This window comes from Chiloscyllium punctatum, chromosome 37, assembly GCF_047496795.1.
Source record: "Chiloscyllium punctatum isolate Juve2018m chromosome 37, sChiPun1.3, whole genome shotgun sequence".
NCBI classification, from domain to species: domain Eukaryota; kingdom Metazoa; phylum Chordata; class Chondrichthyes; order Orectolobiformes; family Hemiscylliidae; genus Chiloscyllium; species Chiloscyllium punctatum.
The window spans coordinates 10124743-10150731 of NC_092775.1; the positions used below are offsets into that span (position 1 = coordinate 10124743).

The following is a 25989-nucleotide window of genomic DNA, read 5'->3' on the forward strand; positions in this document are numbered from 1 at the left end:
TACTGAACCAGCTCCACAGTATTCCATGACTATCCATAGGTCTGTGTTCTTAAAATAACTTCCATAATACTTCACCACATGAGGGCTGTGGAGAAAGAGAAAGACTGTTAAAAGTCACAGGATGCTACACATAACTAAAGAATAGTTAGTACAGTGAAGAGTCAGTAGATCTAACGATTAGGACCAAGAGCTTGAATGCCCGAAACATTGATTCTCCTGCTCCTTGGATGCTGCCTTGACTGGCTGTGCTTTTCCAGCACCACACTCTTGACACTGATCTTCAGCATCTGCAGTCCTCACTTTCTCCTAGTTGACGGGTTGAAAGGCCTACTCCTGTTTCTGTGCTCCACATGGAATGGTGAAACACAAGGAAACAACTGATGCAGCTGATCAAGAATAGACTTTGATGCATTTTTTTTGTTCCCTCAGTACAAAATCTCTTGTTGTGCACTGTCACTGCAATTAGGTTTTCACTTTAAAAAGTATCAATCAAGGTGCGGAGCCACTGGCAACACTTTGTGCCTCACCTGTCACACTGCTGCATGATGGAAATCTCTTTGATAATCTCCTGCAGGTCCGATTCCACTGGGACCTGCTTGATTGCAACCACTTGGCCTGATTCTTTATGAATGGCTTTGAATACACTGCCATAGGACCTAAGGGAGGGAACATAAAGCATTAACATTAATCCAGCAGTACAGATTTAGGCCAACCTATCTGTTCTACGCCTCCAATAAGAGGGAATGATTGCAACAATCTTTGATACCAGTCTTTCCCAGGGTCCTTGATCATTACATTTCCCCCACCTCTCAGCCATAACAGGTGATCAGACAATTACATCGGTCTCTGTCACTGTTACATGCAACCTGCTTTCCAATAGGGCAACAAGGTGGCTCAGTGGTTAGCACTGCTACCTCACAGCACCAGGGACACTGATTCAATTTCAGCCTCAGGCAACTGTCTGTGTGGAGGTTGCACATTCTCCCTGGGCCTGTATGGGTTTCCTCTGGTGCTCTGGTTTCAAAGTCAAAGATGTGCAGGTTAGGTGCATTGACCATAGTGAGAATTAGCTGTGGGAAATGCAGGGTTAGAGGGATTGGGGAGATGGGGGGGGGGGGGGGGGGGGGGGGGGGGGGGGGAGGGGGAAATGTGTGGATTTGGCGGTCTGGGTGGGATGATCTTCGGAGGGTCGGTGAGGAACTGATGGGCCAAATGGCCTGCTTCCACGCTAGAGATTCTATGATTCCCTTTTCTCAGAGCTTAGTACAACTTTCACTTCAGAATCTGACACTAGAGGAAACAGAGGGGAAAAGCCACATATCTAACTACAGTGCTCAGTGAGATTTGTTATTATACACATTCTCCCAATTGTTCATATATCAATCATCCATTATTTTTATGCCCCAAAAATAAATAAAGTGCAGTTAAAAAGAATCCTTCAGGGTCTCAGAACAAAATCTTTTACAACCTTCAGATTACTTAAATGCAATCTGTGCAGTAAACAGGAAATGCCAAAGACAACCATGAGTCTTTAGTAAAGCTCCTTCCAACAGGTAGCAGCTTTGCAACACTCACTGTTTCTGTTTATATACAAAGTAGACAGTTAACTCTATTATGAATCAACGAATGAGATTCCACAGTCCAAATAATCAGCACATTGGTGTTAACAAGATCCATTTGCTTTTGGCGACTGATGATAAAACTAGCACAGCCCAATGTCCCTTACTAACAGGTATGGGGTGCAGTTAGGAAAACTTACTGAATGGTAGAGATGCTCAAAAGGCCAAATAGCCAAACCTTGCTCCTAGCTGCTATGTTTCCATGTTTAACTCTTTTAATCCCAACAATTCGTAACTCATCCAGAAGCTGTAAGCATTTCACAAAAGCCCAACTGTTGGCATCACTGTCCTGTATCATCAAAGAAGTCTCAGTGGTATCTTGTAATGCAGTGATTATTGACACTAAAATGGGCAGAAACAGGTATTGACGTTGCCACAAGACTGACAAACAGAATGAAAGGGAGCGCTTACACCAGGCATGGCTTTATTTAGTATCAAATCATGGAATCCATACAGTGCAGAAAGAGACCATTTGGCCCACTGAGTCTGCACCAACCCTCTGAAGGGCATCACACCCAGACCCACACCACCACCTTATCCCTCAACCTCACATTTACCAAGGTGAAAGTGAGGACTGCTGATGCTGGAGAGTTGAAAGTGTGGAGCTGGAAAAGCACAGGTGGTCAGGCAGCGTTCAAGGAGCAGGAGAATCAACATTTCGGGCAAAAGCCCCTCCTCTTCATTCCTGATAAAGGACTTCTGGCTGAAACATTGCCCCTCCTGCTCCTCGGATGCTGCCTGATCTGCTGTGCTTTTCTGCCATCACGCCCCGCATGTTTACCAAGGCTAATCCATCTATCCTGCACATCTTTGGACTGTGGAAGGAAACCGGAGCACCCGGAGGAAACCCATGCAGACACAGGGAGAACATGCAAACTCCACACAGACAGTAACCCAAGGATGGAATTGAACATGGTTCCCTGGTGCTGAGAGGCAGCAGTGCTAACTACTGAGCCACATTGCTGCCCTCGACATCTCATCGTGAACCCTCAGTCATTCCAGACACTTGCTTGTTCTTTTACTATGATGATTGGCTCATAGGTGACCATTGTTGTGTCACATTAGAATGGGTGAATATACCAGAACCGTGGCAATGGCTAAAACCAATTCAGATGCTGCAGTGGGAATCAATATCAACTGTTAAAGGGATTGCAGGGAGCAGAGGCAGACATTAGACATTTTTCAAGGTTGGATGCCAAGACAGTAGAGATTTTCTTTTGAAATGAGGTTCATCGCTTTATAAATAGAGACCTAAAACAAGGAAGTTATCGTAAATCTGTATGAATCAGCACGAGGTGTAGGTTGAAGTATTATGTCTAATACTTGGCACCAGAGGAGGCCTGTGGGGTTATAACAGGTTCACAGATAACGGACTTCAGCGATAAGAAGCAATTAGGGAAACTGAGGTTATTGTCATTCCAGCAGGTCTATTTTTTTCTAATAAGCCATCCATTCAGAGATATTATACATCTCTGGAGTGGGTTGGACGCAAACCCAGGCCTCCTGACTCAGACATAAGGATCTCTTCCTTAGAGCAGATTTTTAAAAAAAATTTTCCAATCAACCTGATCAGAGTTGCTATCGCACCCCTCCAGTGTAGGTCAGACATGAACACAGACCTCCGGGCTCAGTGATTATGGGCTGTGCCACTGCACTACAAGCCCCCTAAATATGTTTGGTTATTTTCTGCTCAACCTGTTCAGAGATTTTATTACAGACCTCTGGAGCAGGTGGGACTTGAGCACATCTTCCCCTAAGAGGTAAGGACACTATCACTGTACCATAAGTGCCCCTCCCATGGATCAGGTTTATTTTCCAACCAATCTGTTTAAAGATGTTATTGTACTCCTCTGGAGCAGGTGGGACTTGAACCCAGACCTCTTGGCTCAGAAGTAGGTACATTACCATTACACCACAACAGCCCTTCCTTAGACTGAGTAAATATTTTCCAATTAACCTGATTAGATTTGTTAATACATAACTCTGGAGCAGTGACCATCTTGGTCCAGGAGTAGGAACACTACCACTGTGCCATAAGAGAATCCTCCTTAGAGCAAGTAGATATTTTAATGGACCTATTCAGATTCGTTGTGACATTTCTGTTGTAGGTGGGACTTGGACCTAGATCTTCTAATTCAGAGTAGGAGCGCTACCACTGTGTTACAAGAGCCCTTTCCCCTGAGATTAGGGAGAGGTGGAATACAGCTGTTCAAATGAAGATAGATAGGGAATAACTGTTCATGTTCAGTTGTATGTAAGAGCACTTGTAGATATTACAAAAAGCAGCTGTTCCGAGTATATGAAAAGGAGAAAAAAGCAGCAGTTGCCAGTGACAAGAAGGTCAGTAACAAGCGTTTAAGGTAATTAACAAAAATGCCAAAGAAGATGAGAAATATTTTGATGCGGTGACTTGTGATGACTTGGATAGGTGATCAGTGATTCAAAAGAGAAGTGGAAGACTACTTGGGGAAAAGGACAGGAGTGAGTGGGACTATTTGAATAGCTCCTTTTAAAGGGCAAGTGCAGGCACAATCAGCTGAATGACCTCCCTCCCTCCTTGTTTCACCGTTCTGATTCAGTATCCATACTGCTTATCCTCTCCTTGCTTTGGTGAGCAACAACCACCTTTACTGGGCTATTTCCCTGAGCCATCCTGGGAATCGATTGCACAGAAATCACTTTGCTCATGTTTTTGATCATTCGGTAAGTTTGTAGCATCATGTTACTGGGTGATAACAGTAATTATTTACTTCTCTGTACTAGTGAGTTTTGAGAAGATTTGTAGCGCAGGTTGAGGTTCTGAATGTAGGTTTGCTTGCTGAGCTGGAAGGTTCATTTTCCAGCAAACCTACATCCAGAACTTCTCTGCACTTGCCATTTCAAGTTTTTAAAAATTTATAAATTTGCAGGAATACTTGATCAACTGGCACTTTCCTGGTCCCATAGTTGCTCGTTACTGTTTGCTGTAGTTTGGACAGTTCTTGGATGGGGAATGGTTGCATAGAGTAATGAGCCTGACGAGGCGAGAATATAGTCACAGTGTATAGAGAGCTAGAGTACAGGTTGTGGCCCATCGAGTCTGCACAAGCCAAAAGCTATTCTACTCCCATTTTCTCACAGTTAACTCAAAGCCTTGTATGCATCCATCAGACTCCATCCAAAGTTATCACATTTGGATTACTTTAGTCCCCAAAAGAAGCGCTGGCATGAAACCCTGAAGAAGTTACTTGAAACTAAGTACATTTAAGCTCAGGTACCTAAAAGCTCCAGGAAGCAGCTATCAGCATTTCCTGTCCAGGAGTTAAAGTCACAATTGCCATAAGCTTATCAAAGTGTATGAATTTTGTTTTCCCTGGAGTGGGTACGGTATAAGGGTGCTTTGGATCATACTTTCACTACACTAGATCTTCGAATCTGTGCCACGGTAAATTGTTTGGCTTATTCAATTTTATCTTCATTTCTTTTGGTTAATAAACTTTTGTTTCATTGTTAAAACAAAACCTGCAACATTGCATGCATTTGTTTCAGTGAGAGACTACCTTGTTAAAAGCAAACAAAACTTAATCTAGGAAGCACTTCAACGCATGGAGGTTCCGAACTCTCTGCCACAAAGGGCAATGTTACTTTTAAATTGGAGATGAATAAGTTTTTACCAAGAAAGGTAAAAAGGGGTATGGGCCAAAGGCAGGTAAAATGAGTTAGGCCACAGAGCAGCCATGATCGCACTGGACTGCAAAATAGACTCGAAAAATTGAATGGCCTAACTTGGTTCCTATGTTTCAGCTTGGGACCTGACATGTTCAATGATAACATTGGGATTATAGCAGTGTGTATACCCCCAACAACAGAGCACTGCAGTAGTCCAGGACAAAGCAGCCGGCTTGATTGGCACCACATCCACAAGCATTCACTCCCTTCACCACCAATGCTCAGTCACAGTCGTGTGTACTATCTACAAGACATACTGCAGAAATTCACCAAATTTCCTTGGACAGCACCTTCCAAACCCACGATCACTTCCATATAGAAGAACCAGGGCAACAGATATACGGGAACACTACCACCTTCAAGTTCCCTCCAAGTCTGTCATCATCCTGACTTGAAATTAGTTGCTGTTCCTTCACTAACACTAGGCCAAAATCTTGGAATTCCCTCCGTAAGGGTACTGTGGATCAACCTACAGCATGTGGACCTGCAGGGGTCAAGGAAGTTGCAGATAACAGGTACTTAACGTATTTCAGTCCCTGGCTCAGAGTAGAACTCTCAGCCAAGACACTGAGCTGAATGTCTGGAATGACACTCTAGTGCAATGATGAAGGTGGTTTGTACTGCCAGAGGTGACATTTTGTGGATGCGACCTTGTCTGCACACTCCAGTGGACATAAAATTTTTATCCCTTAACTAACACCAGCAAAAGTTATCATCTGGCTACCACTTTGCTGTTTGAGAGAGGTCTATGTAGAACCATAGCACACAGACTGCCTTGCCTGCACTGGCTTTTTGAAACAGCTCTCCAATAGTCTCAGCCTCTGCCCTTAGCCTGAGATTTTGCTTTTCCCCTTTGCATATTTATGAATTTGTCTTTTGAAAGTTACTGCTGAATGCATTTCTACTGCCTTTTCAAGCAAAGCACTGCAGATCACAATCGAAAACATGTTTAAAATAAACACAACAGCTCCTTATACATTACTTCTGCACTCATCTAAAGGAAGCAGTTTTGACTACAACATTAACACTATGGGCCTGCTGATAACTTTCGCAATAGTACCAACAGAATAAAAAGCTTGCTGCAAAACGCACTTGCTGACAAATGCGGAGGGTGTCCATTGCAGGGTTTATTAGCACAGCCTCTCTGCAAAACCCCTGATCTTTCCTCTGCAACAGGAAACCCGCAAGCCAAATCTAGCTACAGTTTAAGGGAAGCTGTCTGACTGTGCCTTCTCCAAGTGCAACTGTGTTACACAGTGAAAACAGAAGCAAAAACACACTAAGATCCAACCCCTGAATTCCAGTGTTTGTCAACGGCTTTTCATCAGGGCGAGTCCAGCCATGATCTGGGTATACTCTTCAGAATAATGTCCCTTCATTTTCAATTAATGAAGATGAAAAGAGGAATTTTAGGCAATTTGCCCTAGATCAAGTTCTCTGCAATTCTGCTGTGAAGCTACATATTAAGGAAGAGGCCACAAAAAAACGTGGGTTTAAGTCAGGTTTATAACTATCAGTTTTAGTTAATCCACTCCCTTCCTTGATCTGATGTGGGCAGACACTCAATGTTTTGGTAGGTGCCAGCCAGAGCTCAGCGAAACAGGTCCAGCCTCGAGTCTGAAGGTTGTGGCTTGAGTACCACTCCAAAAACTTTCAACACAAAATCTAGGCTGATAGTTCAGCACTCCCTGGTTACTGTGCTGGAGTGTCAGGAGGTGCTTAAAACTTAGACCCGTCAGGTGCTCTTTGAGGCAAATTGGGAAAGCTCTCCTCCTCTCAACTTTCAAGTCTCATCAACACAGCAAATAATGGCAACACAGTTAATGCAGTCCTGCCAGCATGGATACAAGTAACAGCAATCAGACACAACTCTGTCAATAAGCTTAATAAACTTCAATGACAATTGAAATTATTCATCTAGTCTCCCGTTCAGTTCTGCTAAGGCTACACAGCCTTCACAGTGCATCACGAATTAAAAACAACATGCTCCCAGCCCTGACCCTCTGTCTGACCCCGAAAGACTATCTTTTTAGTTTCTGTATTTATGACTGCAGACTGAATTGGAAAAAGAATGGTGTTAAAGCTAAAGATTGCTGAAGGATTGCTACGCCTTTTAAAAGCAAGTCACATGACACTCATCATAAGTAGCTGCTGATTTAAGCAGTAGTGGAAGCCGAACGTGTAGATAATTTAAGAGCCAAGGGGTGTGTACAAATGGATCTTTGGCTGGCAACAAAAAGCTAGCTGATCTGTCAACTAGTGGCTAGTTTTTGATGAAAAGACTTTCTGCTTGTGATTGGCACCTGGATAATTAAACAGCTGTTCACATTATATATTAATAATCTGGATGAAGGGACTGGGGGCATTCTAGCGCAGTTTGCCGATGATACGAAGATAGGTGGACAGGCAGGTAGTAATGAGGAAGTGGGGAGGTCTTATGAGGAAAGGCTGAAAGATTTGGGTCTGTTCTCATTGGAAAGAAGGCTAAGAGGAGATTTGATAGAGACATACAAGATGATCAGAGGATTAGATAGGGTAGACAGTGAAAGTCTTTTTCCTAGGATGATGGCATCAGCGTGTACGAGGGGGGCATAACTACAAGCCAGCATACTGACAGATTATAAATACACTTAAACATGCTGTAATCTGTGATGCGTATATGATAACACGATGCAATTAGATTATAAATATATGCATTCATCCTGTAATAAGACATGAGACAGTATAATGACATTATAGCACAAATAAGTGTATTTATAATCTGTGATGTGTATATGATAACAGAACACAATTAGATTATAAATATATGTATTCGTATTGTAATGAGACAGTATATTGACAGATTATAACTACACTTATGCTGTAATCTGTGATGTCTATATGATAACACGATGCAGTATGAATGTGATAATCAGAAGCAAATGGATCTCCACAAAGGCAGAAGGTATCTCTTTCCTCTATAGTAGGCCTGAAAATAGACAGTTTATTTTCCCTTTCCAGTTGATGAGGGCTTTTAAATGACATTAAGCAGGGGCCAGTCACCCTGTGTCTTCGTTAAACAAGTAAAAAGTACTAAAGCAGCATTCTGCTAAGTACAAGGCTCATCTCAGCAAATCCTGCAGACAGGGCCCTCTGAACTATCTTCCCAGTCTTTCCTTCTGCCCAGAACACACATTTTGTGTGCATTTGTATGTGTGTACAGAGGGCTGTTTATATGGGATTGGAATTTTAAGTATTAGACTTCTTTATTAACGTCTCATACTTGTTTATCTGTAGCCAGAATCGATTCATTTGTAAAAAATAATAATACTTGTTAAGTGTAGAAACCTGGCCCATGCTTTCTGACCTTGGTCTAAAAACCAAGTAAACCAGAGAATTGCAAAAACTTTCATGAAATCTTTAACTTTTATTCCAACTCTAGGAATAGTGGGGCTTATTTCTTGCTTGCTACCCCAGTGAGGCATTTCACAATAACAATCTGCATTTATAAAGCTCCTTTAATACAATGTCACAAGGCTCTTCATAGATGTTTTTTTTAAATGGCACTGATCCCCAAATTAGCATAAGTGATCAAAAGACAGATCAAAGAGGCTAGCTTTAAGAGATACCTTAAGTGAGGAGAGGCAGACAGGGAGGCAGAGATTGGAGGAAATTCCAGAGTTCAGGTCCCATGGCTGCCAATTATAGAATGAAAGATATTGGAAATGCTCAAGAAGCCAGAACTAGAGGAGCGTAGAGGTTGTGGAGTGGAGGGTTGAGGGAGGTTCGAGAGAAAGGGAAGGGAGCAATTGAATACAAAAGTGAATTTTAAGTTCAAGGTATTGTTTAAACTAGGAGATCCTGTAGGTCAGGAAACACAGTGGGCATTAGGTGGTTATACAGTCATAGAGATGTACAGCACGGAAACAGACCCTTCAGTCCAACTTGTACATGCCGACTAAATAGTCCTACCCAATGTAGTCCCATCTACCTTCACCCGGGTATTAAAATTCCCTTGAAACAAGAATAGCTGAAATGAAGACTTGGTCCATTGGTGCTGTGTGTATATGTTTTGGTCTTAATGTCTACTCCTATTCTCAAACTACATGGTTAATTGGATTGTGGATGATCAAAGGCAGGAGTCAAAACCCCTTGGTTGTCAAATTAACGTGCGGGTGCCTGAGTTTTGAATACAATCAAGATAGCAGACTGCGATTCTGGGCTGGAAAATATTGAAGTAATCAAACTTGACAGTAACAGCAGCACAAATGAGGGTTTCACTACCAATAGGCTGAGAAAAAGACAGGAAATAGCTACATAGTTGGAGACTAGAGCAAGGTGGTCAAATAAACAACACTGAAACAAAGATTTGCATTTAGGCAGCACTTTCCATGATATCACTAAGCTCAATCAGGTGAGTCAATCAAGTGTTTTGAATTAAACCCCGTGTGGGACGGCAGGAAATACAGTAGTCAATTTGTACACAGTATGGTCCCACAGCCAGCAATGTGATAATGATTTTTTTTTATAAATGGTACTGTTTGCATGACAAACCCTTATTCCCATAGCATATCCAGAAGTTACATCAAACCTCAGCACACTAAGATGACAAGTAGTAAAAGTTGATGCTCCCAAGTAGGGAAGGGAAGGGACACAAGGATATTATTATATTACGGTAAACCCATTCTTTTCTATAAAGCCATTGTAAATATGCATTTCTTTTGGAATGAAGTAGTTTGAATCAAAATAAAATGTAAAGCCATTTAAAACTAAGGCATTCATCTGAGGGTTGAAAAGAAAGTGGTTTTAAATTCAAAAGTTGCAGACATTCCAGACATCACATGTCCTGGGAGGGCTTTCCGTAATTTAAAATGATCTGGAAACATGTACTGCAACACATCTCTTGGCATTTATTTTTCCAGACAAAGTTCACAACCAACATGGATTAAGACTTCAATTAAGTCAGTCACTGTGAAATTGCACATGTAGCACTCTCACTACCAAACCAGAAGGGAATGCTTTCCAGACTCATTCCGGGGATGTGACCACAGAGCTTAGCCTGACACCCATGTGTACTGCAGAGCGAATGCTGCACTGGAGAAGGTGCAGTCTTCTGGAGGAGTCATTTAACATTGACCCTGCCAGCTTTCTCAGGCAGATGAAGATGCTCCCGTAACGTTAATGAGAGAAATAAAGTGGCTGTTCCGGTGACCGGGCCTCTGTCTCTCAACAAAGACAATTTTGTTTTAAAATATGATCTGGCCATTATCACGTTGCTGTTTATAGGGGCTTGCTGTGCACGAATTGGTTGCCTCATTAGCTACATCACAACAGTGACAATGCATCTAATATACTTAACTGGCTGTAAAACACTTTGACCACGCTGAAGAGGTGAAAGGCATTGCAAGTCTCTAACCTCTTCCCAATGTAACAGGAAGGGACAAAATCAAAATAGGTGAGACATGTATTTACAAAAATAATTCAGACCGTAGGAGCTTTTAGCGTCAGTCTCTGTGCTGGAAGACAGACATAAACTCAATTCATGGAAAAAGATGCGTAGTTAGTTTAGCATTGATATTAAAGTCATACCGCATGGAAAATGACCCTTCGACCCAACTCATCCATACCAACCAGGTCTTCTAAACTGAAGAAGTCCCATTTGCCTGTGATTGGCCCATATCCCTCTAAACCTTTCCCATCCATGTACCTGTCCAAATGTCTTTTAAATGTTTTAATTGTTATCATTTAACCTTTCCCCAAATTTGATCATGAAATAATTTCATCAGTCACTGTGGGTCTGTCAAGGAGGGGATCAAATCCATCTGGTGAAACCATGCCTCTCATTCTTTACTTATTAGTAAAATAGGTTTAAGGATTTTACAGCTAAGAGGAAATAGTTCATTATTCAAGCCAAAGTCACTGATCAGGACTTAGATAATTCTTGTTCAAAATGCTCAACTTTCCATGTCTATATGAAATACATACAATTATAAAACATAATCATTAATTGAAAAAAAAATCAGAGGTCGACAACACAGAAAAGTATCCTTCAGCCCATCAAGCCTATGCCCATCAAAACAAGCGCAGAACTATTCTATCCCATTTTCCAGCATTTGGCCATAGCCTTGAGTGCCTTGGCATTGCAAGTGCACATCCAAATACTTAAATGTTATGAGGTGTTCCACCTCTGACACACACAGTTCCAGATTCCCACTGCCCTCTGGGTAGAAAAGAATCTTTCCTCATGTCTCCTCCAAACCTCCTGCCCCTTATCTGAAAACAATGCTCCCTGGCCACTGATGCCTTCACCAAGGCAAAAAAAAACACATACATACTAAAAATAATCAAAAGGAATGCTCCAGCTGGAGGATTTTGAAAACAGTCGATGAGCATGTTGCCAGGGTTGGAGGATTTGAGCTATAGGGAGGGTTGGACTGGGCTGCCAGAGGAATGGTGAATTGCAACATTTAAAAGGCATCTGGAGGGGTATATGAATAGGAACGGTTTAGATGGATGGATATCTGGTCGGCATGGACGAGTTGGACCAAGAGGCTGTTTACATGCCAACATCTCGATGACTCTATTTGCCACAGCAAGCAAGGTCACAGAAGGAATAATTTACAGTACTTGAATTGAATTAACCCTTTCCGGCCTACAGCAGCCCAAACATTATCACCATCTTTTGTCTGCTACCATTTTACCTGGGGTCACTGCAATATTGGTTATACGACTCTTCTCCATCACATCTCGTCAGTTATCCATGCATTCCTCTGCCAAACATGTTGCTTTTAAATCTCTCCTAGGACCAATTGTGCGCACTTGCTGGCTAGCAACATGTCTAAGTCTTGAATTTGTGCAAACCTACTTCAGTTGTAATTTGTAGATAATAAACTGAAACCTGCACCTTAACATTCTGCAGCTGCAAGGTTTGAGTAGGTTGACTTTCAAGGGATGTACTGAAAGAACAGCCTGATGGAATCAAGAATTATAGGGGAAAAAAAACAGGAAGGTGGAGTTGAGGGGTGTTCAATCTACCATGACCTCATTAAATGAGAGAGCAGACTCAATGAGCTCAATGGCCTCTGATCCTAGACCTTACAGTCTAATTAAGGACCACTGAAAGCAGATCCTCAATAACCGACTCAGACAGACCCTCTGTGTTGGGAATATATAGGAGGCAATTCAGTGTGACCTACTACAGAGTAGAATGTTTGAAGTTATACAATGGAGGAAGAACAGGGGTATTTGACTGCTTTTGCTGAATATAACTGGTGATTGCGGAGTAGATTTGGCAAGTATTTCTATTTTTGAATCTTTAGAAGTCAAGTTTTTTTTCTCTTTTTCTGAAAAATGGCTAGTTAGGTGTGACATCGACACTGGTATGTTAGAAAAGGGGTAAAAACAATAAAATGTTAAGGGTGGGGATTCTTCAGTATATGGAGCAGGGATACAAAAGGGAGATAATTAATAATACATAAAATACACTGGGATGGCAGTTTGTGTGGTACTTTGCAGCTGCAGTATGTGGGAGCTGCTGGACACCAAGATGATCCACAGTGAACACGTCAGTAGCAAGAGTTTGTGGTTCAAGCAACGACAGATTGGAGTTGAGGAGCTGGAATCCAAGCTGCAGACACCAGGAAGGTGGAAAGTTATTTTGCTCCAAGAGATGGTCACATGCTTTAGATTAGTTAATTCAAACTTATTCTGTGATCAAGGACAGAATGGTATGTTCAGAGGCAAGACAGGTATGGAGACCAAAGGGAAGATCTGGAGGAATTTCTGTCCCTACAACTATCCAACAGTCCTTGCAAACTGCAGATGACAGTGGGGTCTCCAGGCAGGATGACTGAACTACCCATTGGCTACCTGTACAACAATGCATTGAAGTAGTGAGAGGAAGTAAGAATATAGGAGTGGTAGGGGACAGTATAATTAGGGAGACAAACTATTTTCTGCATCCCCAAGCATTACTCCCAAATATTTAGCTGCCTGTCTGGTACCATGGTTAAAGACATCCCCCAGGACCAGAGGGGAACTTGGAATGAAGGAGAGAGATCCAGTTTTTATTAGTTCCACAGCTGATGAGAGGTTCTGCTGAAAGATTTTTCACAAACAAAGGTTAAGAGTTTAAGCAGAAACTCAGTAGTTATAATCTCAGGGTTTCTACCCAAATCATTGCAGACTGACAGTATTTAAAGACAAGTAGTTAAATGTGTGGCTTAAAGATTGGTGTGGGAGAAATGGGTTTCAGTTTGAGGTACAATCACCAGTACTGGAGTAGAAGAGTTCTGGTCAGACAGGCTTCATTTAAACCAATGGCTGGGACCAGTGTCCTGGAGAATCAAATGGCTAGGGAGGTAGGGAGGGCATTAAACTAATTAGGGAAAGAGGGAATGCATACATTAGAAAGCAAAAGCATGTTGTGGCATTGTACAGCAAATACTTTGAAGATGATACTCAGAATGGGAATACGAGTATTGTAAAACTTACAGATTTGTGGTCACTATTCCCAAAGGAATCCCCCACTGCAACCTCTACCACCTGGCCTGGCTCATTCCCCAACACCAGGTCCAATATGGCCCCCTTCCCTACTTGGACTATTGACATACTGCTCTAGAAAACTTTGCTGGCTGCTCCTTACAAATTCTGCCTGATCCAGACCTCTGACACTAAGTATATCCCAGTCAACTTTGGGAAAATTAAAATCTCCCATCACCACCCTGTTACCTCTACATCTTCCCATAAACTGTTGACCTATTTGTTCTTCTACCTCACGCTCACTGTTGGGAGGCCTGTAATACAGCCCCACCAATGTAGCTGCACCCTTATTTCTCAGCTCTACCCATAATGCCTCACTGCTCAAGAACTCCATCGTGTCCTCCTTTAGCACAGCGGAGATAATATCCCTGACCAGCAATGCAACATCTCCCCCCTTTTACTTCCCTCCCTGTCCTGTCTGATGCATCTATATCCTGGAACATTTAGTTGCCAATCATGCCCTTCCTTCAACAAATTCTCTGTGATCACAATAACATCATATTCCCATGCACCAAAGAAGCCCTAAGTTCATCTGCCTTACCCACTATACTCCTTGCATTAAAGTAAATGCACTTCAGACCACCAGTTCCTTTGCATTCATCTGCTCTCTGCCTACTCTTCCCCTTGGTAATGCTAACTTCACGATCCTTTCAGTCTCTAGTTTCCACCTCACTGTCTCCTAGTCTTCTCTTCTGGTTTCCAGCCGCCTGCTACATTAGTTTAAACCCTCCCCAACAGCAGTAGCAAAAACTCCCCTAAAGACATTAATTCCAGTCTGGTTCAGGTGTAGACCATCCAATTTGTAATAGTCACACCTTCCCCAGAACTGGACCAAATGTCCCACAAATCTGAACGCTTCTGTCTTACACCATCCCTTAAGCCATGTGTTCACCCTGTCTATACATTCATTTCTACACTGGTTAGCATGTGGCACTGGTAGCAATCCTGATATCAATACCTTTGAGGTCCTCCTCTTTAACTTCTCTCCTAGCTCCCTGAATTTTGCTTTCAGGACCTCATCTCATTTTTTACTTATATCATTGGTGCCTATATGCACCCCAACAACTGGCTGTTCACCCTCCCCTTTCAGAACGCTCTGCAACTGATCGGTGACATCCCTGACCTGAGCACCTGGGAGGTGACATACCATCTGGGAATCTGGTTTTCAGCCACAGAACTGCCTATCTACTCCACTTACAATAGAATCCCCTATGACTATGGCCCTAAAAGTCTTTTTCCTGCCCTTCTGAACAGCACAGCCCGCCACGGTGCCATGATCCTGACAACTGCTGCCCTCCCCTGGTGAACCATCGTCCCCAACGATACACCTATTTTGGACATCTCCTTACTCTTTCTCTGGTTTTTGGTCACCCATTCACCGTCTCCCTCAACAATTCTTATCTGTGGTGTGACCAATTCACTAGACGTGCTATCTACGACCTTCTCAGCATCGTGGATGCTACACAGTTGGAGTAAGGGAGCATTTTCCAAATGCAACCTTTAATTTATGCAGTGTCACATGGATCGTAGCTGGGGCTACAATTACTTGTAACATAAATTAATGACAGATGGAGGAAATAAATTTACTATCACATTTATGAATGACAGAAAAATAGGTGAGAAGGCAAGTAATGACGATGACACGAGTCTACAGAGGGACATGGGCAGATTGAGTAGACAAAAACGTGGTATTGAAACAATGATGGAAAATGTAACTTTGACACAAAGAATAAATCTTACTTCAATGGAGAAAGTGTGTACAAAGCTGCACGCAAAGATTTGAGAGTCCTCATGCATGAGTCACAAAAAGCATGCAGCCTTTTAGCAGGAAATGCAGAAGCAAATTGACTGTCCGCAATTTACAAACATTCATACTTAAAAGCAAGGTCCCACACATGGGTGCAATTTTGAAGACCCAACAGACTAACATTTCCTGTACTTACAAAAAGCTACTTTACATTGTCTTGTATTGTGTTTCATCTTATATTCAAATCGTCTTAAGCTCAGCGCCAGAGTGGAAACCCTTCACAAGCCAGGGACTGCCTGCACTGCGAAAAGTATTTTGGCATTGGAGGTAGTGGAAGAAGGTTGATTCAGGGAACGGATGAATTTTCTTATGAGGAGCAGTTGAACATGTTGGGACTGAGTGATGGAACAGGATGGACCAGATCTAAAATTTGAAGTTCTAAATTGGAGAAAGGCCAATTTTGACAATATTTGGCAAGAACCTTCAAAAGCTGACTGGGGGCAGATGTTCACAGGTAAAGGGACAGCTGGAAAATGGGAAGCCTTCAGAAATGAGAGTCCAGAGAAAGCATATTCCTGTTAGGGCGAAAGGGAAGGCTGGTAGGTATAGGGAATGCTGGATGACGGAAGAAATTGAGGGTTTGGTTAAGAAAAAGGAGAAAGCATATGTCAGGTATAGACAGGATAGATTCAAGTGAATACTTAGAAGAGTATAAAGGCAATAGGAGTATACTTAAGAGGGAAATCAGGATGGCAATACAGGGGTGGCAGATGGGAAGAAACTCGATGTGTGTATTGATAGATAGATAGTTCCAACCGGAACTCTATCAACAAACACATTGAGTTAGACCCCCATCTACCACTCCCTGAGAAAAAGAACAGGAAATGATGTCACCACAGGAAATACCATCACCAACCGAAACATATGAATAGAAAGCAGGAATTATCGAGTGCTTCGCCCAGAGGCCCACAAAATATTACCCAATAGGGTGACGAAACATCTGGAAATGAACCTTCCAGCTCAGCGAACAAACCTACATCCAGAACCTCAACCTAAGCTACAAATCTTCTCAAAACTTGCCAAGAGGGCATAATCTCACTGAATTGGAAGAGTTCATTATAACAGAGGATTGTCAAAGCTGAGTTGTTATGCATAGTCAAGACTGAGATAGACAATTTTTAACCATTAAGGCAATCAAAAGTTGCAGAGTTAAGGCAGGCAAGTGGATTTAAGGATAATCAGATCATACATGATCTCCTAGAATAGTGAAGCAGACTTGATGGACAAATAGCCTCCTGCGTCAGCGTCATATGGCAAGTGTACCTTTCTGTCTGGTCTCTGCTCTTCACCTGCCCCTTCTTCCCAGCACTTCTCTCACCAGGTTTCCCCTCTGTTTTTGCCAGACAATGTCACTTCAATATCTTTTCAACTTCTTCCTTCAATGCTCCCACAATCTTCACTGATCCATGCTGTGCTGGTTCCTGAACTCATTCCTTCCCATTACTCCTTACGTGCACCTCAGCATCTGTATCACATTCGTATCCTTTCGTTATATCATCTTAAAGTTGCCCAAGTTTTTGTATTGTACAGGTCGGCTTGTCTCAACTGTCTTGGACATTCTTTCAGTTTCAGCTATACCTTACCCTAACACACCACTATATTCTTCCAATTACTACAAGATCGAATCCATTGCTTAATTTGCATCTATCACAACTTAATGGTAAGGTCCTGAGGGAGTGTTGCTGAACAAAGAGACCTTGGAGTGCAGGTTCATAGTTCCTTGAAAGTGGAGTCGCAAATAGATAGGATAGTGAAGGCGGCATTTGGTATGTGTTCCTTTATCGGTCAGAGAATTGCATAGAGGAGTTGGGAGATCATGTTGCGGCGCTGCAGGACATTGGTTAGGCTACTTTTAAAATATTGTGTGCAGTTCTCATCTCTCTCCTATAGGAAAGATGTTGTGAAACTTGAAAGGGTTCAGAAAATATTTGCAAGTGTGTTGCCATGGTTGGAGGGTTTGAGCTATAGGGAGAGGCTGAATACGCTGGGACTATTTTCCCTGGAGTGTCAGAGGCTGAGGGGCGACCTTACAGATTATAAAATCATGACGGGCATGGATAGGATAAATAGACAAAGTCCTTTCCCTGGGTTGGGGGAATCCTGAACTAGAGGGCATAGGTTTAGAGTGAACAGGGAAACATTTCAAAGGGACCTAAGGGGCAACTTTTTCACGCAATGGGAGGTGCGTGTGTGGAACAACCTGCCAGAGGAAGTGGAGGAGGCTGGTACAATTACAGCATTTAAAAGACATCTGGATGGGTATATGAATAGGAAGGGTTTAGCAGGATATGGACCAAGTGCTGGGAAATGGGACTAGATTAATTTAGGATATCTGGTCAGCATGGAAGAGTCGAACCAAAGGGTCTGTTTCTGTGCTGTACATCTCTATGACTCTATGATTCTAACTAACTCAACTTATTTGAAATGACTCACGTTCTCCAAGACTTCTCCCATATCTTTACACCTTCACTTTGCTCTTATTCGTTTTAATTGTTAATCTGCTTCAAAAGCTCAAAACGAATCCTTGCAGTTCAGCCTCAAATTATGACATAGCCCAATGTCTCAACAAACGTTCAGTACTTACCCTTCACCAAGTTTCTCCAATACATCAAAGACCTCTTCTGGCTGCTTAGTCAAACTGTCTTCGCTTAATTTTTTCAGAGACCTGTTGTCACGAGAGTGGAAGAAAATAACATTTTAAAAATTAAATTTTGGAAGGAACACAGAAGTAAGTTTAATGTCAGTACCCAATCCTTCTTTCGTCACAACTCTGGTAATCCCATTTTAAATTGGCATTGCTCTGATGAATGCCTTATCTTCTGCTTAACTCCAATCACACTTTTTTTTTAGATTGGATTACTTACAGTGTGGAAACAGGCCCTTCGGCCCGATAAGTCCACAGTGACCCGCCAAAGTGCAACCCATCCAGACCCATTCCCCTACATTTACCCCTTCACTTAACACTACGGGCAATTTAGCATGGCCAATTCACCTAACCTGCACATTTTTTGGACAGTGGGAGGAAACCGGAGCACCCGGAGGAAACCCACGCAGACACGGGGAGAATGCCTGTGTGGAGTTTGCACAGTCGCTTGAAGCGAGAATTGAACCCGGGTCTCTGGCGCTGTGAGGCAGCAGCGCTAACCACTGTGCCACCGAGCCGCCCCTGACTTTCTTGTCAGATCTCTCATACCTCTTCTTCCCCATTAGATCCATTCTTTGCAAGGACTGAAAATTCCTGGACGTCCATTCAACAAGTGTTTTAAGTTCAGGTCTATTCAAAATTTAGGAATAACAATAAACTGAAGCTGACAATTTAACTGATTATCAGTCACGTTTCAATATCTGGTTCAATAATATAGCTTCCAAATTGGATAGCTATTGCAAATTACTCTAAAAAAGGTGGTTTTTTTTTAAACAGTCATCACTGTGATCATGATTAAAGGATTGTCTTTTAAGGTTTTTGTCCTACAGTTCCATTTATTTGATGGAAAAATTCCTTCCATATTCAAATCTCCTAAAATGTGAAAGAATTCCAGACTCAAATCTGGCGAGAGCTGAGCACTTGTTAATCAATAAATACTTGCATCACAGAGGATGACATGCTAAAACACCTCACAGCAATTTATGCAACTGAATCCTCATTGACTGAGTGCACGATTCTAGAAAGACAACATTCGTGTCTGGGAATATTGATGAAAAGATAGACATGCTGCAAAAGCTTTACATCTTGTACTTATCAGGGCAAATAAGAAACAAGAATGTTAAGTTTCAAAAAGATCACAACCATTTATACTGCAGGAGAATAGGATGCTGATAGGTTGGCAAGTCAACTCTCACTGGCTGAGGTATTGCCATGAAGGAAGTAACAGGGAACTGCAAGTTCAAGTAATTCAAAAAAAAGGCTAGGCTTGAACAAGTTCCTCTTATTTGCAGAGAATGAGTCACGGTTATATGTCACTTCCAGTAACATGTGAGCCACACTAGTAGCTCAATTGGCTAACATTAGCACACACACAGGATTTAAAGAAACATAAAAGATAGGGTCAGGAGTAGGCCATCAAATCCCTTCATCCTTCTCCGACATTCATGATTATCATGGCAAATTGAGTTCAATACCCTAATCCTACCCTTGCCGAATATCCCCTGATCCCTTCAGCTACAAGAGCTATAGGCATATATGAAAAATAATGTTTTGACTTCCACTCTCTGGGTGAAGCAATTTTTCATCTCAGTCCTAAAAGGTTTACCACTTCTCCTTAAACTAGGATGTCTGGTTCTGAACTCCTCCACCCTCAGGAACATCCTTACTGCATCTACCAGTCTAGTCCTGTTAGAATTGTATGGGTTTTAGATCTCTCATTCTTCTAAATTTCGGTGAACACAATCCTGATCAATCCAACCTATCCTTATATGTCAGTCCTGCCATCTTAGGAATCAATTTGGCCGACCTTTGTAACAGTAAGGTCATCCTTCCTTAGGGCGGCACGGTGGCTAGCACTGCTGCCTCACAGTACCAGAGACCCGGGTTCAATGTTTACACATTCTCCCCATGTCTGCGTGGGTTTCCTCCAGGCGCTCCAGTTTTCTCCCATAGTCCAAAAAAAATGCACAGGTTAGGTGAATAGGCCATGCTAAATTGCCTGTAGTGTTAGGTGTAGGGATGTTAGGTGTCTGGGTGGGTTGCTCTTCGGAGAGTCGGTGTGGACTTGTTGGGCCGAAGGGTCTGTTTCCATATTGTAAGTAATCTAATCTAAAACTGCACGCAATATTCCAGGTGAGGCCTCACTAATGCCCTGTATAATTGCAGCAAGACATTTTCGTTCCTGTACTTGAACTCCCTCGCTATAAAGACAAACATACAATTTGCTTTCTTTCACTTCACGTGCCTTCAGCAACCTGTGCATGAGTACAGCTAGGTGTCATTGAACATTCCCCCCTGTCAGTTTACAGCCAAACAATAATGTGCCTTTTAATTCCTGCTACCAAAGTGGATACGTTCGCATTTATCCACATGACACTGCATTTGCCTACTCACTCAGCAGGTCCAGATCACACCAGCACCTCTGCATCCTCCTCACAGCTCACTCTTCCATCCGGTTGCATCATCAGCAAAGCTTGAGATATTACACTTTGACTCTTCATCTAAATTGCCAACATTTGATTGCTCAGCTATGGTGCCCAATCAGAATCACATTTAACTGTCAACTTTTGATCTTGCGGTTCATAACTTCACAGCAACGTAAAATAGCTTGCAGCATTGAAGTGCAATAACTAGTGTAGTGCAACAAAACACTACCAACAGTGAGAAACAGCAAGGAAACAAATCAAATATTCTGTTCCTTTTGCATCACCAATACTTTGAATGAACTTCAAACAAGCTGTGGCTCTTCGCTTTATAAAATAATCTGCTGAAAAGCGACTGGATAGAAGCCTTTAAGGGATCAGTTGGTGGGATGCGAAATAAATAAGGAACTTCAATTTGTTAGGAGATCAAAACGTAGAGCCATAAATGGATTTATCAGTGACTATCTTCTAAAGGGGAATTTAGGAGAAAAAGGTTTTTGTCTAAAGAGTGTTTAGAATGTGGAACTGGCAACAACATGGAGTAGCTATGGTGAATAGCATATAAGGGGAAGCTCAACAAAATATAGAGACAAAGAAATGAGAGGATATGTTGACAGGGTTAGATGAAGTTCACGTGTAACAGAGGCACTATCACAGACCAGCTGGGCAGAAGGGACTGTTTCTGTGCTGTGCTGTTTTCACAATTCTTTGGTTACATTCTGCATTTTTTTTTAAATATAAAAATGGGCCGAGACTCTTCATCTTGGTTTCCCAAACAGCAACAGCCATTATTTCAATGTTATTCAGTACATGCATGCTGCTTCTGACAGCCTTCTACTCTGATCATGCAATTCGCTTACAATGAACAGATTACAGACCATCTGCTGTCTCTTGGGATACTGAACCTGTGAATAGAGATGTCACCTGATATTTGTCTGCAACCAAAAATGGTGTTTCTGCAGCTTAGAACATAAGTAGCAGACCAGATCACAGTATACTTGAGTAGACCACCTATTTATTGTTCATTCAATCTTCACTGACATGATCTGCTCTTCACATACTTCTACATTTGCACATCCTGGCACACATCTACCTCTTGCTTCATGTCCCAAAATATTGCCGCACAAATTGTACACAAGTCAAGGTCATTACAGAGCTCCTACGTGTGGAAATTGCTGTCAAAAGGTTGCACATGACAAAAGGACAGAGTACATTTCTTTTTGATGCTGCTTATTTTATCAACTGCCCAGAGGCGTCAACAGCTGGCAAGCCTGATGGCCAGAGCCTCCTCTGGGGGCTGAGGGAAGACATTAAGGAAATGTAGTCAGTTGCTTATCAGCCAGCCCCACATGAGAATGACCCTGCCTCTGACGGTTACAAACCCTGGAAACTGGCTTGTAAGTGAGCTTCAAGTGAGGATTCCAGAACTCTATCAGTAGCGAACACTCCGATCAAGCAGGCAGACATCACAGAGCTCTTCCTGTGATCTCCCACCCTTACTTGGAGATAACGCACAGGCTAAACCACAATGACATGAATCATACTTTACTCCCTGTACACCTCCCAGTCCCTGTGGAACGCCAAACTAGACTTAATTACATGTTAAGCAAAATTAAACGTTTTATCTGGCTGTACGCAGTGATGCAAAACTGTACCAAGTTAAGGCACAGTGCAAATGGAATTCATTTAATTATTCCTGTTTATTTTTAAATTCAACCTCCACCCACTCCACCTAAAATGCCCACAAACCAGCATCATTTCAAAGCATCTGACTGTGCTTGCTATTTCAGTCCAATTTTTGTCCTGTTAGCAAGTACAGTTTTGTCATTGACCAGCAAAACCTTAATGGTCTCAACAAAGCAGTGCTAGAACCAATATTCCAAATTGGAAAAAAATTGAATTTCTCTTTATACTCTGTCGTTTACCCAGCTGTAGCAGACAAGCAGGAGGCTGGAAGAACACAGCAAGCCAGGCAGCATCAGGAGGTGGAGAAGTCCACGTTTCGGACATAACCCTTCTTCAGGAATGGGGGTGGGGATAGAGGGAGCTGCAGATAGAGAGAGAGGTGGGGGGGGGGGGGGGGGGGCGAGGGCAGAAGTCGGAAGGATCATGCATGAAACATAAACTTCTCCACCTCCTGATGCTGCCTGGCTTGCTGTGTTCTTCCAGCCTCCTGCTTGTCTACTTTGGATTCCATCATCTGCAGTTTGTTAGTCTCTTTACCTAGCTATCCCAGGTTGCCTGGCTTAGCGCCAGAACGGCATTGGCTACCTTGGATGAAAAGTTTGAATGTGTAAGCCCTACGGAGGCTTGAATATGTAAGTCCCAGCTGATATTTCAGCCCAGCACTGAAGGAGGCTGTACAGCCAAAGATGCCACCTTTTGGATCAAACATTAACTTGAGGCCCAACCTGCTCTCTCAGTGGACATAAAAGATCCTCTGGATCCAGGTGTTGCACTCCAGAACGCCATGTAGTTAGGATAAAACTGGACAAAAGTGAGGACTGCAGATGTTGAGGATTAGAGTCAAGAGTGTGATGCTGGAAAAGCACAGCAGGTCAGGCAGCAACCAAGGATCAGGATTCCTGATGAAGGGCTTTTGCCCAAAATGTCAATTTTCCTGCTCGTTGGATGCTGCCTGACCTGTTGTGTTTTTCCAGCACCAGTCTCTAGGATAGAACTGGAGTCAGTCTTGAACATTTTATAGGAATTTATGTCCACAGATGCATATTATTAATCCAATAATCATAGTTGTTCAATCCTACATATGGGAGACACAAGTGGATCCCCATTCTAAGTCCAATAATCTGCATACAATTCAATATAATGAGCATACAGTTAACACTACCTGAAAAGGAGGACACTCACCCACTCATAATCAATGGTTGTCCTTCGCAACAATATTGGTAAGAAAGAGGGTTTGCTCAATCTCCCTGGAGTCTGCGAGAATTTGTCTGTTAAGTTTCTTACATTACAACAGTGATCACATTTTCAAAGTGCGTAATGGCTACAACGCACTTTGGACAGTCCTGAAGTTTTGACTAGAACCATGTAAATGCAAGTCTCTCTCTTATTTGTCTTGTGGCTCATTTCCATAGTTAACCTGACTAATTATTGAAGACAGACATTGAGTACTGCAGCAGTTATGACACAGATACAAAATCGGTCAGGTTTAATATTTATCGAACTGTATTGCAAATCCATTTATACTCTTGAACTCTGCTTACAAAGAGCAGCACTGAGCTGAAAGCAGGATAAGTATTGACCAATATATAACCTTTGTGGCACTCCTCAAATCTGAAGTGTCAAAAGAGGAAGTGATGGCACCCAATAGCTGCAGCAGTTGAAAATGCCTTTATTGTTTCTTTGGCTGCAAGCCCTCTGAAAAACAGAGGCAAACAGCATGTTGCTCAGAATTACATCTCAACATACTAATTGAGAGAGAAGTAGACCCCTGAACCCCTCGAGTCTGCTCCACCATTCAATAAGATCCTGACCAATCTGATTACCACACATTCCCACCGACGCATAATATCCTTTCACTCCTTACCATTCAGCTCTACCAGAGACCAGCTACAGCTTTGCTTTAACTTGCTCACTGCCATATTCAAATTTCTCTGTTACTCTCAGCCCTCTGCAATCTCCTCCAGTACTGCTTACTTCTACTCATCCCACTTACTTTGGGGAAACGTTCGCCATTCAGCTCATGAGAATCTTTGTCCAATGGGAGAAGTGTCTGAAACCAGGGGCCATAAGTTTAAGATGAAGAATAAGAGTGGCTTAGAGATCTGAGAAATAAAAAGTGTTCACCCAGAGGGTAGTAGAAATATGGAACATACTGCCTGAGGGCATGGTGGAGGCAGGTACTCTCACAACCTTTAACAAGAATCTGGATGAGCACCGAAAATACTAGGGCATACTAGGCTATGAGCCAAGTGGAGTTGGAATTAGTCTAGTTTTGTTGGTTGGCACAGAACAGATATGGTGGTCCAAAGGCCAGTTTCTATGCTATATGAAGACAGAAAAGGTGCTCTACAAATGTCAGTTAATGCTGATAATTTAAGAATCCAAAGAGTAGATTTTTTTTTACAAAAAGAAATCTCATATGCGCTATTGCAGAAGGCAAAGGCACAGAATTTGCCATTAATCAGCCACTGGTTCTGTTGATAAACTTACAGTAATGATGCAACTGGGCTGACAACAGAAATTAAATGGCCCTCAACACTCGGGGGATTATTGCTGGCAGTGGCCAGTGTGCATGAGTTTCTCACCAGCTGCATGAATACTAATGGTGGAACTTCCAAAGCCACAGTGGATATTTTCTTTAAAAATCATAATCCAGCAAGATTTATTCAATCATCCTAGAGTTAGATCACAAATTCCCACAAATCACAACTTCCCGCCATTGAGAGAGAGATGGAGGGTGTCATCAATAATGCTATCAGGCAGCACACTGCTCACAGATGCAGAGTTTGGGAGATGTCAGATTCATCACCCTCCTAACCTAAGTTCCCTCTGATTTCTCTTGCGGCTGTGCTGACCTCCAATATGTATGCACATCAATTGGCAAGCATATACACTCCTAGCAGTTTAGAGGGAACATTGCTCCTGACCTCACTGCAGCCTCAGTTCAAACATGGACAAGACAGCTCAATTCCAGGAGGTGAGCCAAGAGCCAACATCAAAGCCACACCTGCCTGTGCATTAAGAAGCCCTATCAAAACTGCAGTAAATCGGAATTGGTGGCAACTCTTTGCTGATTGGAGTCATACTAGGCACAAAAGTCGATGGCTGTGGTTGGTGGAGGTCAGTCATCTCAGCTGCAGACATCTCTGCAGGAATTGCCCCAGTATTTGCAGCAGCTTCACCAACGACCTTCCCTCCATCCTAAGGTCAGACATGAGGATGCTCACTGACGATTGCACAACTTCCAGCAACTTCTGCGACTCTTCAGAGCTGGATAACATTCACACTTGGGACGACAAATGGTACGTATCAAACGGACCACACAAATGCCAAGCAATCAGCATCTCCAATGAAAGAGAATTTAACCATCACTCCTTGACATTCAGTAGCATTACCATCACTGAATCCCACATTATCAACATATATAGGGTTACAACTGACCAGCAACTGAATGGGACAGTGGCCATAAGATCAGGATGGGAATCCTGCAACAAGAAACTAACCACTTGATTCCCAAGCCTGTACATCACCTACAAGGCACAAGTCAGGAATGTGATGGAATTCCTGCTACTTGCCTGGATA

The 25989-nt window shown here is 42.5% G+C and overlaps 1 protein-coding gene across 2 annotated transcripts in view; it reads right to left on the reverse strand.

Annotated features, from left to right (window-relative positions):
• LOC140462849 (serine/threonine-protein kinase 3/4) overlaps positions 1-25989 on the reverse strand; it is a 147022-nt gene that overhangs the window by 108145 nt on the left and 12888 nt on the right. For both annotated transcript variants that reach the window (XR_011954548.1, XM_072556223.1), the window contains exons 2-4: positions 18239-18319; positions 528-656; positions 1-85 (exon numbers count right to left, since the gene is read on the reverse strand). The exon at positions 1-85 is cut by the window's left edge and continues 30 nt beyond it. Coding sequence is in view for 1 of the 2 variants with exons in the window: in XM_072556223.1 (XP_072412324.1) it covers positions 1-85; positions 528-656; positions 18239-18319 (295 nt within the window). In the remaining variant the exon portion in view is untranslated. The remainder of the gene's footprint in view (positions 86-527; positions 657-18238; positions 18320-25989) is intronic.